The sequence below is a fragment of the Equus przewalskii genome, chromosome 6 (genome assembly GCF_037783145.1).
Source record: "Equus przewalskii isolate Varuska chromosome 6, EquPr2, whole genome shotgun sequence".
NCBI lineage: Eukaryota > Metazoa > Chordata > Mammalia > Perissodactyla > Equidae > Equus > Equus przewalskii.
Window position 1 is genome coordinate 87,822,664 of NC_091836.1, and position 13,494 is coordinate 87,836,157.

Consider the following 13,494-nt stretch of genomic DNA (forward strand, 5'->3'; position numbering starts at 1 on the left):
CTTCCTGGGGTCACTGTGGAGGACTCCAGGAGGACTTGGTACCATGTACCCTGGGGTTCTGGCTCAGGATCAGATGACGAGCCTTAGATTGGGCAGTGAGCCTGGCTGTAAACTGACTCGTACACCAGGCAGGGACTGGACCAACCCTGGCCCAGGAGCCAGGTCAGGGAGTGAAAAGATACGGGAATCTCTTCCTTGGATGCTCTTTGGGATAGAAACTGGAGGATGCAGGACAGGGGAGCCTGTACACTGTCCAGATTGGGGAATTTCGTGTGTAAGATCATGAGTCTAGCTCTTGACTTTAGAAAATAAGACAGCTGGATAACATGAGGGAAAATGCATTGATAGTACAAATCAAACTGTCTATCACAGCCAGGCCTCAGGAGCCCAGGTCAGGGTGTTGGATGGTCTGGGATCTGATGACGGGTGTGCCCTGTGACCTTTGACCACTCACTTGACCTTTCTGGGCTTCAGTGTTTTCACCTCTATAACGCTAATGGTAAATCTTGACATTGTGATCTCTTGAGTTATTAGGATCAAGCAAGAGAATAAATAAAGTCTTTGTAAAGTTAAAAAGGCTCTACTCATGTACAGCTTGATCCCTTATCAAGTTGAATAAAACAGTAATACCAATAGTAGCAATAAACATCTGGTGAGCACTGACCCTGTTCCAGGCACCGGCCCAGAGTTCATGTGTGTGTCTCACGTGGTCCTCATGGCAACCTCGAGAGAGGCACTGTGATAATCCCATGAGCAGATGAGCTCGGAGAGCACAAAGAAGTGCAGTCACTTGCTCCAGGTCACACAGCTAGCCAGGGTGGCCCGGAATCTGAATTCAAGTAGTTTGTATCTGGAGGATGCTCTGGGACTCGAGGGCCTGTGGCCCAGATCTCCAGGCTCCCAGCCCAGCCTCCCCGGGCTTCCTCGGGGAAGGTAACCAGCAGTGTGTCCAGTGAAAACAAACCCATCACTATCTCTTCCCTGCAGACGGTTCCATCCCTGCCAGCTGCAGAGAGGCTGTGGGGCCTTGACACGGCCTCATGTTTACCAACTCCAAGAGCCAAGGGTTCCAACAGGGATGGCGGCTCCCGCCGACCCTGGGAAACAGGGAGAGGTGCCAGGGAGCAGGGGCTCCTCCAGGTGATGGGGAACAGGCGTGTGTGGTGGGACTTCCCCGTCCAGGATGGGCCTCCCTCATTGCACGTTGAGTGGGTCTTGGAAAAACATTTCCTTGAGAAAGCAGAGGCAGGGAGGCAATCTCTGAAGGGCAGGCGGTTGTTTCCCACGTCCTCATCAGGAAGAAGAGGAGGAAAAGCCGTCAGCGCTCCCTGCCTGCAGCCCCTCCTTCATCAGGACAGCACGGCCGGCCGCCCAGGGCTGTCTGCCTGGCTTGCCCTAATATCGTTCCCTCAAGTGGAGTTTGATGAGCTTGGCCAACAGAAAGAGGCAGGTCAGGGCTTCTGGGCACCCCTCTCTGAGACTACCCCAGAAGCCTTTTCAGAGGGACCAGGATGATGAAAGGACATGAGAGCACAGAGAAGAGGAGTTACTGAAGGAACCATGGCCTTCATCCTGGGCAGGAGGAGACCCAGGAAGCCTGAAGGGCTGCTCTGAGGTGGGCTGGTTCAGCGAGGCCTCCATCGGGTGGAGGAAGGACTGGCAGGGATAGTGAAAGGAAACACGCAGAAATCTCACAGTGTAACAGGCAGAGGCTTCCAGAAGGAAAAAGGACTGCCCTGGGGGCAGTGAGCTCTCCATCACTGCAGGGGTTCAAGCAGAGGCAGGAGGCCCCCTTGGCTGGGGCCTTGCTGAGGGGAGGCATACGCCCTGGAGGATCGCTAAGGCCAGCACAGCCCTGAGAGCCTGTGGGCGTGTGAAGAAGGAGGGTGGGAAATGAGGTGGAATGGAGTGGAATCAGCATGTTCAGTGCAGGCCAGGGCTGTGCTGGCCTTTGCCCGCCCCCACGCTGGGCCTTGGGTCTCTGTCCCTGTTCAGTCTTGGCCCTAGTGCCCTGGAACCACCACACCTTGCTATTACTTCCTTCCCAGGATGACTACTAGCCCCCACCCTGCCCTTCCGTGCTCTGCTTGTTGCTGGGTCACGCTGCTGGATAATGGGCCAGATGAGCTATCTGGGGCTGGCTGTGTTACCTTTCTCAGGTAACACGATGCCACAACCTGAGTACGAAGCCCTTGCTCCTAGAGCAGGGGTCCTCAGCCTTTAGTGGGCATCAGAATGAGCTGCAGAGACACAGACTGCTGGGTCCCGCCAGAGTTTCTCATTGGGTAAGTCTGGGGTGGTGTCCGAGAGTTTGAATATCTAACAAGTTCCCAGGTATTGGCAATGCTGTTGGTCTGCGGATCACACTTTGAAAAACACTGCTCTAAAAGACCTATAAGGCTTATAACCTTAGGTCCAAGGCTATGGATTCAGACAAACCTGTGTAGGAATCCTTGCTACATCATTATGAGCTGTGTGATGATTCGCAATTTACCTGATGCCTCTGTGCTTCCATTATCTGTTCTGCTAAATGGTAATAGTACCAGTTTCAAAGTGTTATTGTGAGGATTAAAGATGGTGATTTATACAAACAGCTTGGACAGCGTCTGGGACTGCTAAGTATGCAAATAATAAATGTTAGCAGTTTTTATTATCAGAATAAAATGATGGGTATTTCAGACATCCCGTGTCCACCTCCATAGGAGAGTGGTTTCAGAGCAGACTAGGGTGCACATTCTCTTCCACTTGTGCCCCATGCGTAGGGCCAGTCCCATTGGTAATCCTTACCCATCTGCTCTGTGCTGGAAAGATGGGGATTCGTAATTAGTAGGGCCATCCTTCAATTCTTGGTTTTGTGTTGGGCCAGCCGCACGTTGTGAGTGACTGGCTGTGGGGGTGACTGCAGGAGCCTGCCTGATGGGAACCAGACTGTGTGTAGGTCACAAGGAGCGGGGTCATCTAAGGTCTCATCGCATTTCTGTTGGAGCCCCAGGGCCCCTCTGTCTTGTCACTCATCTCCTGTGGTCCCTGGACTGATAGTTATAATGACTTAACCTGAAGGACGGGTTAAGTCTTCTGCAGCAGAGTCTCCAAATTAAGTGAGAAACTCTAGGGGTGACTTCAGATGGCCTCAGACTCTCTGAACGTTGCTGAGGATGGGGACCCTCTGGGAAAACACGTGCCGGGTTCTGCCTCGTGGGAGACGTATCCTGAGGTGAGCTCCTTGGAGTAGTAGCTTGAGAAATGCTCCACCCAAAGGGTTCTGTGGTCAAATAAATTTGGGAAGTGCCCCACTTCCGATTTCCTGCTGGGAGCTCCGGGACGCTCCCTTGTATGTTTAAGCTTCCCGGAAGTCCTGCAGTTAAGACACATACGTAAGGTTGTTGAAGATGCTGAACTTTGTTTCCCATCCCTTCATTTTGGGAAACTAGCTCTAGGAATTCACAGTTTTCCAGGCGCCTTCATATGTAGTGTCCCACCTGAGTTTCAAAACAACCCTGAGAGGTAAGTGATCGTACCCATTGTACAGAAGAGGCGCTGAGGCGTGGAGAGGTTTATAACTTGCCCCTGGTGACAAAGCTATTTAAACACTGTCTATGATTGCGTGACCCGAGAAACAATTTAGTTATAGTAGCAGCGATCATTAAAACCAAAACAAACAAAAAAACTAGCAAAAAAAAAAAAAAGCCCTACTAAATGGGAATGGCACCTGTTTGTCAAACCCTTTCCGTGGAGCACATCTACATTATTTATTGATCTCAGGCTCACATTAGGGGTATGATGTCACCACACAGAGAGGTGGAACGGCACAGGTTCAGAATGTGGATTCTGTAGCTAAACGGAGTTCAAATCCAGGTGATGTCTGTGACTGTGGGCAGGGGATTTAAGCTTTCTGTACCTCTTTTCCCTTCTGTAAAATGTCACTTTCAAGCCTATATCCTAAGGTTACTACGATGATCCCATGAGATATTACATGCAACTTCTCAGAATGGTACTTAGCACGTAGAGGATTTATTTATGAAAGTATTAGTTATTGTTGCTGCAGTGGTTTTTGTTAATAGTATTATGTAAACTCTACTTGTCTTGAGAACCCATGGAGAGGTATTTAGATAGGAGCCAATAGGTCTAAGACCTAGCTTGGCCCTCTCATTAAGCAGCTGTGCAACTTTGGACAGCTCACTTAACCTCTCTGTGCTTCAGTGTCCTCCTCAGAAAATATGCCATCCAGCTTACAGTTCACAGAATGGTTCTAAGAATAACCACCTGGGTCACTGATGGGAAAGTGCTTTGATAAACATAAAACCAGGTCATCGTGAATTCTTGAGGTCCTCGACTACAGCATTTCCAGGGAGGAAGCTGTGGAAAGGGGCTGGCTCCGGAGAACCTGTCTACGAGGTCTGCTCTAGGAGCTGAGAATGCACAGCAGGGCCGAGGCCGTCTGCTCAATGGCAGCAGTAATTATGACCAGAGTAATTTCAGGGGCCTGCATGGAAGCCAAAGGCGAGTCATTAGCAGTACGGGGAGTTTTCCTTTGCTAAACAATGGCATCCTCGTTCTGGGATTTCCCAGGTTGTCCTCTGTTGACTCAGCATCTCAGACATCTGTTTCCCCTCATCTTGTGCCCCGTGTCCCCAACCCTCCCCACAGTGGCACTCGTCACAGGCACCCTCTCCTGGGCTGGGGGAAGGAGGAGCCCTCCGAGTGGAGTGTGTACACTGCTGGGTGTGTGCATGTGTGCGTGCACGTGCGTGCGTGTACAAGCAATCTTCCGTGACATCAGGATGTCCAACAAAAGTGGAATCTGTTTACCTACCGCTTTTGTTCTAAAGGAAAAGTCTCCCTCAGGGAATAATTTTTAGCCCACTTCGAGGGTATTTGTGTTCCTTTAATCACTCAATTGTGTAACTTTTCGGTGAAAAGCGACAGCAGCCTCCACAGCACAAGTTTCTTAGGGAGGCGCTCCGTTCCTCAACGGTTCCTGGGAAGCGTAGCCCACAGCCCCTTGGGAAAGCGGCTGCCTCTGAAATGGCTAACCTTAACCCCGGCATGACGAAAGCCAAACCACACCCCCTCTCCCCAACTGAACCACAACCGCCCGAAACAAAACAAACCAGCGCAACCCAGGGAGGGCTGGAGGGCAGCTCCCTCCCAAGCTCTTCTCTGAATCATTCAGACACAAAACCAGAACAGAGGACAAAAATTAGAAACCACTGAACTTTTCTAAGTGCTTCGACAATAGCTAGCTATATTCCTGCGCCCACAGTTCTGTGGCAGAATTTTTTTTTAACTTTTTTTTTTTTTTTTTGCCTTAACCAGTGTGATTTCACCTTACGTGAACCCCTAGCCTAAGCCACTTCCAAAAAACGTCTGCAGGTCCCCACATCCTGACCCCTCCCTGGGTCAGAGCCCACGGTGCAGCTCCTGGAAGGGCCGGAGTTGGAGGGGGGGAGGGCGGGATGGCAGCATGGAGGCCCTTCAAAGCAGGGTCAGAGGTCGCCCAAAGATTGCACAATTTCAACCCTTATCTGCCTCATTGAGGGGGTGGGAGGTTGAGGAGGCTGGAGGTGGAGCCCTTAGGCCTGGGATGTTGAATAGAGCAAATAAATACCAGGGGCACCTGGCAACCCCGGGACTCGAGGGAAGCGTGGCGGCCTCCGGGATGTGTCCTGGATTGCTTGGGGCCTGTCTGGCTGCTTTGTCTAAGTCAAAAACCTCTCACCCCGGAGCTGTAGTTATTCTTTAATTCTTCATGCATTCATCCTGAAACTTCTTTCTTAGCCTAAACTCCTGTTTGGCAGTGTTTGGGGGCTATAGAGAGAAATAAGACGCAATCCTCCCTGGCCAAAAGCTCTTCCGTCTAGTGATATTTAAAAGGAAATGTCAACTCTCCAGACTGCCAACAAACAAGTGAATCTGTAGCCCATGGAGGTCACCGCGGACTCGATTTCTTCCTGAGGCTGCCCAAGGTGCCATCTTGCCCAGCGTTGCCAGCCTCCCGATTTGGCTGGGTTTGTTTTCAACACATTTTACACACTACAGTGGAAGAAGCTCTATACAGGGGACCCCGGTTCTTCTGGAAAAGTGTGGGGGGTAGAGGGGGCCTGGATGACCTTTAAGCCCCCTACAGTCTTGACATTCTTAATATATTAATTCTGTTTAATAATGCCAGTGATAAGCCCAGCACTATTTTGGGTGTACAAAGGTGGATAAGATGGAGCACTTGTTCCTAAGCATTTTATTATCCAGTGGTAATAATATTAATATCAGTAACACCCATAACAGCAAATGAGATGTGCCCACCCCAACTACAAGAGGAGATGGGCTATTAGAAAGGCAGTCTGGAAGACAGAAACGAAGTCCTGGGGGCCACAGTGGAGGGTATAAGTAGCTCCAACCGGTGGAGGGATCTCAGAGAAGTTCACCAACAAAGTTAATTTTGCTCTGGGTCCGGAAAGATCAACACGATATCATTTGGCAGAGAACGGGAGGAAAAGCACTTCCATGCTGAGGGCACAGCCTAGGCAAAGGCATGGAGGGTGACTGTGCACGGCCTAGTCCAGGATAGTGAGCCACCCACAGGGACACTGGGAGGGGCCATGGGAGACAGTGCTCCACCCAGAATTCTCTGCCACCACCTGACCCTCCTCACTGGAAGGAAGAAAGTGAATTGCCTGGAGACCCAGAAAGTGACAAATTAAACCCTATTCAGGGAACACATGAAAGGCAGTGGCATTTAGTATATGCACTGAGGAGATGCCTTTACATAATTCTTTATCTCGAGAGAAAAAAAGGGGGTGGAGGGTGGGAGAGAAATTCTTGGCTAGCCCAGCCCAGCCCAACCCTTTCCGGGGGCATATTCATTCATTTGTGGGCTTGTCAGTGTGACATTGCATCTGCCCTCCTGAAAGTCATACATCTTACTTTCAAACCCTCCGGTCGCCTTGGACCCCCTGCAGACCCTGGTGTTCCTGGGCTGACCTTTTGGCAGGGGGCTCACTCTGCTCCGAGGCTGGGGGAGGGAAGATGGCACCTCCTGTGCTCAGGCCCCGGTGTTGCTGGCTTTTGACAAGACTCCTCCAGGAAGTCTTCTCCAGGAAGGATTTTAGCGCTTTTCTTACATTTGACTCTCAAGTCCTGAAAAGCCTGCCAACCGTGTCCTTCCACGAGCCTTTTATTTCAACTTTGATGCATCTTCCTCCAGATCCAAGATCTGGGTGGGAAGGAGACTTCGAGTCAGTCTTAACGCCACCTGCAAAACTGTCTGCTCACAGGTTGTCTTCATTATCCCAGGGACAGCATTTCTGGGATTTCGTTTCCTGTATGGAGCACGACAGTAACATGGACACTGCAGACAGGGCAGGCGGAGCGGCCTGAGCCATGCCCCAGTTTGGCAGCTGCTGAGCTGGTTAAACAGAGCCGATCGCTCTCCCCCTCTGAGCCTTTATCTGCAAAATGGGGAAAATGACCTATCTTAGCATTGCTGTAAGTGATGAGTAAATGAAAGGTGCCCTGTTCCATGCTTAATAAATAGCTGCTAATATGGCTAGGATTTTCATTTGACAGATGATGCTAAACACTTCTATGGAATTTTACTATTCCAGCCAAGGTATCTGGGGAAAAAATAATGTCAAGCTCTCCAGCTTGTTCCCTCCCTCTGGGTGGCACACTGCTTCTGGTCTTCCCTCTGCCATCCTCGTACCATGTAGAGGCTGACATCCCCCACCATCAGCCTCCCGCGTGGGTGGAAAGGCTTCAGCCCACATTTGGCGCAGTCTAGAAGAGCCCATTTTGTCCGACGTTCCCCTGGCCGGCCCCCACAGTGTCTGCACTTTTCCCCATTAGTCACTGCTTTGGCTGAAAGAGTGGAAGACCCCTGTTAAACTGAAATACGTTATCTGGGAAACACATTAAGCCATTAACATCTGGACACAAATTAGTTTGTCAGACGGGCCGGGCTGCAGAATTTAGGAGTGAGGAGGAACTTTGCAGATCGTCAGTCCACGGCCGAGGGGAGAGGTCCGTGGATGAGCAGGTCTTTGGGGTGTCAGGCCTCAGACCCTGCTTTCTGGCCCGAGTCTCCCCCCTCTTCATTCAGGAGATATTTATCACGTGCCTCCTGTAGCTGAGCAAGTGCTGAAAATTCAGAGGAGTAGAGGAGCAGAGCAGACAGACATGGGAATAAGCAAGTGCTGAGTGACGTGGGACAGACCTCTCGGATGCTGGGGATGGAAAGGTCTGGAAGAGAGGACACTGCCAGCAAAGGGCAGATCCAACCTCTGGGGGTCAGCATCACCAGGGGTTGCTCAGTACTAGGACCTAGGACCCTCCCTTGTGGCTACCATGAGAGTACAAGAGAGGTCACACTCCTGGAGCCGGGCTAAGCCAGGGCTGGGGAGTGTCACTGCCTGCAAGGCTCAGGCTGAATTGTCATGCCGAGGGGATGGATCAGGAGGCCATGAGCTGAAAAAGAGGCCAACAGCTGGAGGGAGCCAGACCACACTTCAGGGCAGAGCTTCACAAGCATTGTTCCCACCAGCCTTGGCCCATGTGCTCAACACAGGCTGATCTCTTTCCCTTAATTCACATCAAAGGCCTTGGTGGAAGATGACAGAAATGGGAGGAAGGAGGAGAAAGGCGCCAGAAGAGGCAGTGTGGCGAAGGGGAAATCGCTCTGCAAGGTGTGGGAGGTTGGAAGGAGCCACTTCTGTCTCTGCAAACCTGCAGGGTCCTGACACCTGCCTGGGGAAACTCACGCCCTTACCCCTCGGGGCCGCCCACTGCATCAGTGGACCACTGGGGACATCAGTCCTCTTCCATACACCTCCCCTTATTCAGGTTGTCCTTCTCCACCCCCTGCACGAGTCCAGCAGCCTCTAAACTGGTGTGCCTCCCTCCTCCAGCCTCCACCTTTTCAAAGCCGTCTTCTTGCTGTTACTAAGATGTCCACCTAAAACAGGAACTCGGTCAAATCACTCCCCTGGTTCATAAGAATTAAAGGTAGAATCCCCTTTGCAGGGACCCAGCTTGCCCCAGCCTAGCAAGTCACCCATTTCCTGCCCCTTGATCTCCACCCTCTGACCACACGGAACCGGCTCTGCCTTGTCACACCTCTCTGCCCTTGCACGCGCTCTTCCACCTGCCTGGGATGCGTCCCTTTTGTCCAGCCTACCTTTATCCTTCCAGATGCAGGTCAGTGTCTCCTCTGTGGAGCTCTTCCAAGTTTCCCAGTCTTGTTCACAGCTTTTTTCTTTATGGCCCAGCTGTACACGGCACAGCCCTCTTTTGTAGCACCTGTCACATTACCTTGCACCTGTTAGGGTACGTGTCCATCTTCTACTAGACTGTGTGTGTACATGGTAGGGGCACACACGCACACATCAGAGAGGGACTCCTCTCTGACCTCAATACCCAGCACAGAGCCGGGTAAAGGCATTGCTGTAGATGCTCAAGGAGCGTTTGCTAAATGAGCTAGCACACCTGTGGCTAGCACACCTGCGTGAGGTTTTTTTTTTTTTTTTTGAGGAAGATCAGCCCTGAGCTAACTGCTGCCAATCCTCCCCTTTTTGCTGAGGAAGACCGGCCCTCAGCTAACATCCATGCCCATCTTCCTCTACTTTTTTATATGTGGGACGCCTACCACAGCATGGCATGCCAAGTGGTGCCATGTCTGCATCCGGGATCCATACCGGGGAACCCTGGGCCGCCAAGAAGCAGAACGTGCGAACTTAACTGCTGTGCCACCAGGCCAGCCCCCTGTGTGAGGTTTGAAAGGCAAGGCCGCAGGATTTCTTCCCTCTCTAGCCCTCCCCCTCCCCCATTCCTCTTGGCACCATGAATGGTATTTTCCATCTTTGACCTGCAAAGATTTTGATGGGGAACTAATTGCTCATCCAGTGACTTCCTGGAGATGTGCAGTTTTTAATGTTTTGGGTATCCTAGAGAATGTGATAAGCTGGTAGATCTTTCCCCCCAAAATGCACAAACACCCTGTCTCAGCATTTTCACACAGCCGGGAGGCTTCTGGCCTCCACATCCTCCCACCCAGCTCCAAGGACTCCTGGCTTAAAGCAGCTGCTGCAGAGAGCTCGTGTTTTCTTCTCCTGGCCAATAAGATTCTGTCAGTTTTATTTTCAGGAAAAAAAAGTTATTTTAGAATCTGTTTTCCAAATACATAAGATAACTTAATATGGAATATGGTTTTTCAAATGACATATGCTGTTCCCTCTCTGTTCCCCTAGGATGTTCCCTTCCCTCGAGGCAGCAAATATTGGTGCCTGTGTTTCATTCTCCAGAAGTAAGTGTGGAGGTGTACGTAAAAGGGTCACTCAGTCTAGGGCAGGGCCCCAGGCAGGATGTAGGATGTGCTGCCTGGGTCTGGCTCAGTCCCAGATAGAGAAGAAGCTGTGAGAACTTAGAGTAGGACATTGTCAACAGACTTGCATTCTTTCATTTGGGAAACATTTTCTGAGTTCCCACTGTGTGCCACACACTGTTCCAGGCACTTGGGGACACCGTGGAGGGACAAAACAGACAAGGTTCCTGCTTTCGTGGAGTTTATAGCCTAATGGGATGAGGCAAAAAAATAAACAAGAATACAAGTTAGCTAAGGTCACACAGTGAGCAGAAAAAGGGAGGAATGGGATAGAAGAGTGTGGGAAGAAGGTCACTAGGTTAAAAGTCAAAAGTCCTTCTGAGGAGGTCACATTAAAATGAGACCATGGGCTGGTCTGGGTGGAACGGTGATCCAGGGAAAGGGACTGTCAGGTGCAAAGGTCCTGGGGTGGGAAGGATTTCCATGTGCCTGAGGATAAGAAAGAAGCTAGAGTGCTGGAGCACAGTAGGCAGGGGAGACGGTAGGAGACGAAGTTGTAGGCCAGAGAAAAGAGTTGGGATTTTTCAACCATGAAGACAAACCAAATCCTGAAAGGTTTAGGTAGGGCAACATTTTGATCTAATTGACATGTTTTAAAGATTTTTTAAAAATTAGGACTCATTTTATCACCTCTCCTCATTTTGAACAGTTTTGACTACTGAAGTGAATGTGTAATAAGGCAGTTCTGTGAGTTGTCATCGTCCTAGCTCTCTATCAGCAGTGGGGAGCCAGAATTTCCATCCCAAGATGTCAGTGCAGCCCAAATATGATGCAAGCCCCGAGGTCTGGGTGGCCAGTGCCATCTTGCCTTGGGGAGCCGAAGGAATCCTGAGACTTTTCAGGATTCTGAAGGTCCCCTGGAGGGTCACTGCTAGATTAAGGGGATGCTGGACCCAGGCCAAGGGTTGGGCAGGAAGGTGATCAGGTGCCCAGCCCCCAAACTCTCAGAGGAAGGCACAGGATGAAGGGGGCAGGCCCCAAGAGAGAGCCTGTGGCAGGCGGGGGAGGCAGAAAAGGAAACAAAGCGCACACAGCCTCTTGCCCTATCTGCCTGCTCCTCCCTTGAGGGTCACGGGTGTCCTTTCTGTGTTGGCAGCAGCCAGGTGTGTTTGAAAACACTTGAGCCCGGTCCTTCACGTAGCAGGAAATAAATGTTGCTAGGGGAGCGGCGTGTGGGGTGGGGTGGGGTGCAGGTGGAGGTGGAGGCGATGTGCATCCATCCCACAGTCACTAATCCCAGCTGTTGGGGGCGGGGGCCCCAGTGGCTACCGCCAGACAACTTGGGTGAGTTCGGCAGAAAGAAAAGACATGCAAAAAGACGGAGCTGAGCACGCGTGGGGAGAGGCGCGGGCTGTGTCTGGGCTAAGGACCGAGAGGACCCGGGGAGCCACAGACTGCGCTCCGGCAGCCCCCCCATCACACCCCTCCATCACTATCTAAGGCTGCCCTGCCTCCCCGAAAGAGTTAAGTACCTCCCCCTCCGGCCATCGCTGCCCCTTCCCTCCCCCCTGCCCACCCCGCGATGGCGAACCGGCCCATTGAAGCGCCGGGGGCCCCGCGGGGCGGCCCGCGGGCCGGCGAGGGGCGGGGAGCCTGCCGCCCGGACCCCCCCGCCGCGGCCCCAGCGGCCTGCGCGCTGCGAGGCGCGGGCGCTCGGACGCAGGGGGAGTTGTTTGATTTGGCGGAGGCGGGGACGCCGGCGGGGAGCGAGCGAGCGAGCGGGGCACGAGAGCCGGACTCCTGGTCGGGTCCCCGCGCGCGCACCGGCGGCCCGGGCCGGGGGCGGAGGAGAGGCGGCCGCGGGCGCCCGGGATGCCCGAGGGGCCGGGCCGAGACGACGACTCGGGACGGGACGGCCGGACCTGCCGGGCGCGCGGGCAGGTGCTTCGTTCCCCTCCCCTTTTCTCTCCCCGCTCCCTCCTCGCCCTGAAGTAAGATGAGCGTGATGCTGTGGCGCTGGGAACAGAATAACACCACCATGAAGCTGGTAAGAGGGCACTGCACACCTCAGTCTCCCGGCGCTGCTCTACTTTTTACCCCCCACCCCACCCCCATCCTCATCAGGAATTGTCTCCGGTGATGGAAAGCCCCTGAAATGCATTCCGTACTTGGTATTTCCCTTATTGTTTGGAAGATAGATTTCAGGGTTTTTTTTTAAGCAGGAAAGTCAATGTGTGTATGTGTGTGTGAGCGATTGAAGGGGGGTGGGAATACGCTGCGTTATCCCCCGGCCCCTTCCACCTCCGAATTCCCGGGGCTCTCTTGGGGCGCCCTCGCTGGGGATCGTCTCGAGCGAGCAGGTCTGCGCTCTCCCGGCGGGTCCGGTCGGCGTGGTCCGCACCCCCCCTGCCCCCCCCATTGTGTTTTGATAGGGTGGGATGAACGCTGCTGTTAATCTCTGTTGCGGTTTGGCTTGTTTGCGGAAAAAAGCGTCAGCCCAGCTTGAGTACGCACCGAGTCTTGCTCTCCCGCCTCTCACAATGGCTTAGTTTTCTTTCAAGCTCGCAAGAACCATCTAGGCTGCAGGTACTTTTTCCCTCCTCCGTTTTCAAAAATAACCGCCCATCACTCCTGGGAGGGCTGAGGAGAGCGCCGTTTTCCTCTCTGCCGCAGGAAGCCTGAGTTGCTTCCACATCCCAGGAAAATGTGGTCGCAAGGCTCCTCCCCGGGTTTTGCTTTTCTGATTTGTCTTTTATCTGATGGTTTCAGCTGGCGAGGACCCTAATTCCCCATCGAAGTCAGCCAGCTGTGGCCAAGTCGCTTACCCCTTTGGGTGTCAGTTTCCTCCTCGGTAAAATGGGGCAAGTTCTCACCTTGTAGTGCTGGTGGGAGAATAAGAAACCATATATATAGATTTCCTGGCACATAATAAGGACTCAATAAGGAATAGTTATTATTAATAAACTGGAATTCTTACTGGGATGAGTTCTTGAAAGATGCTACCAAAAAAAAAAAAAAATCGCAGCAGCTGCATGGGATACTAAGATGCTAAATCAACCTAAGCTGGTTCTTTATATAATGAACTTATTTGTTGGAAAAATGGCACCTTGCTTTTCATACTTCTTGTGTTATGTTTGGCCTGTCTAACTTTAAGCTACTTTTTTACAACGTCGTTTAATGTG

General features: G+C 52.1%; 1 protein-coding gene across 12 annotated transcripts in view; it reads left to right on the forward strand.

Moving 5' to 3' along the window:
- Positions 1–13,494, forward strand: part of NAV2 (neuron navigator 2) — a 706,640-nt gene that overhangs the window by 374,828 nt on the left and 318,318 nt on the right. The window contains exon 1 of one of the 12 annotated variants that reach the window (XM_070624496.1): positions 12,193–12,359. The exons of 10 other annotated variants lie outside the window; for them this stretch is intronic. In XM_070624496.1, coding sequence (XP_070480597.1) covers positions 12,309–12,359 — 51 coding nt within the window. In that variant the 5' untranslated portion in view covers positions 12,193–12,308. Of the gene's footprint in view, positions 1–12,192; positions 12,360–13,494 lie in introns of those variants that run through there. One more of the 12 variants, XM_070624492.1, reaches the window with a different exon arrangement.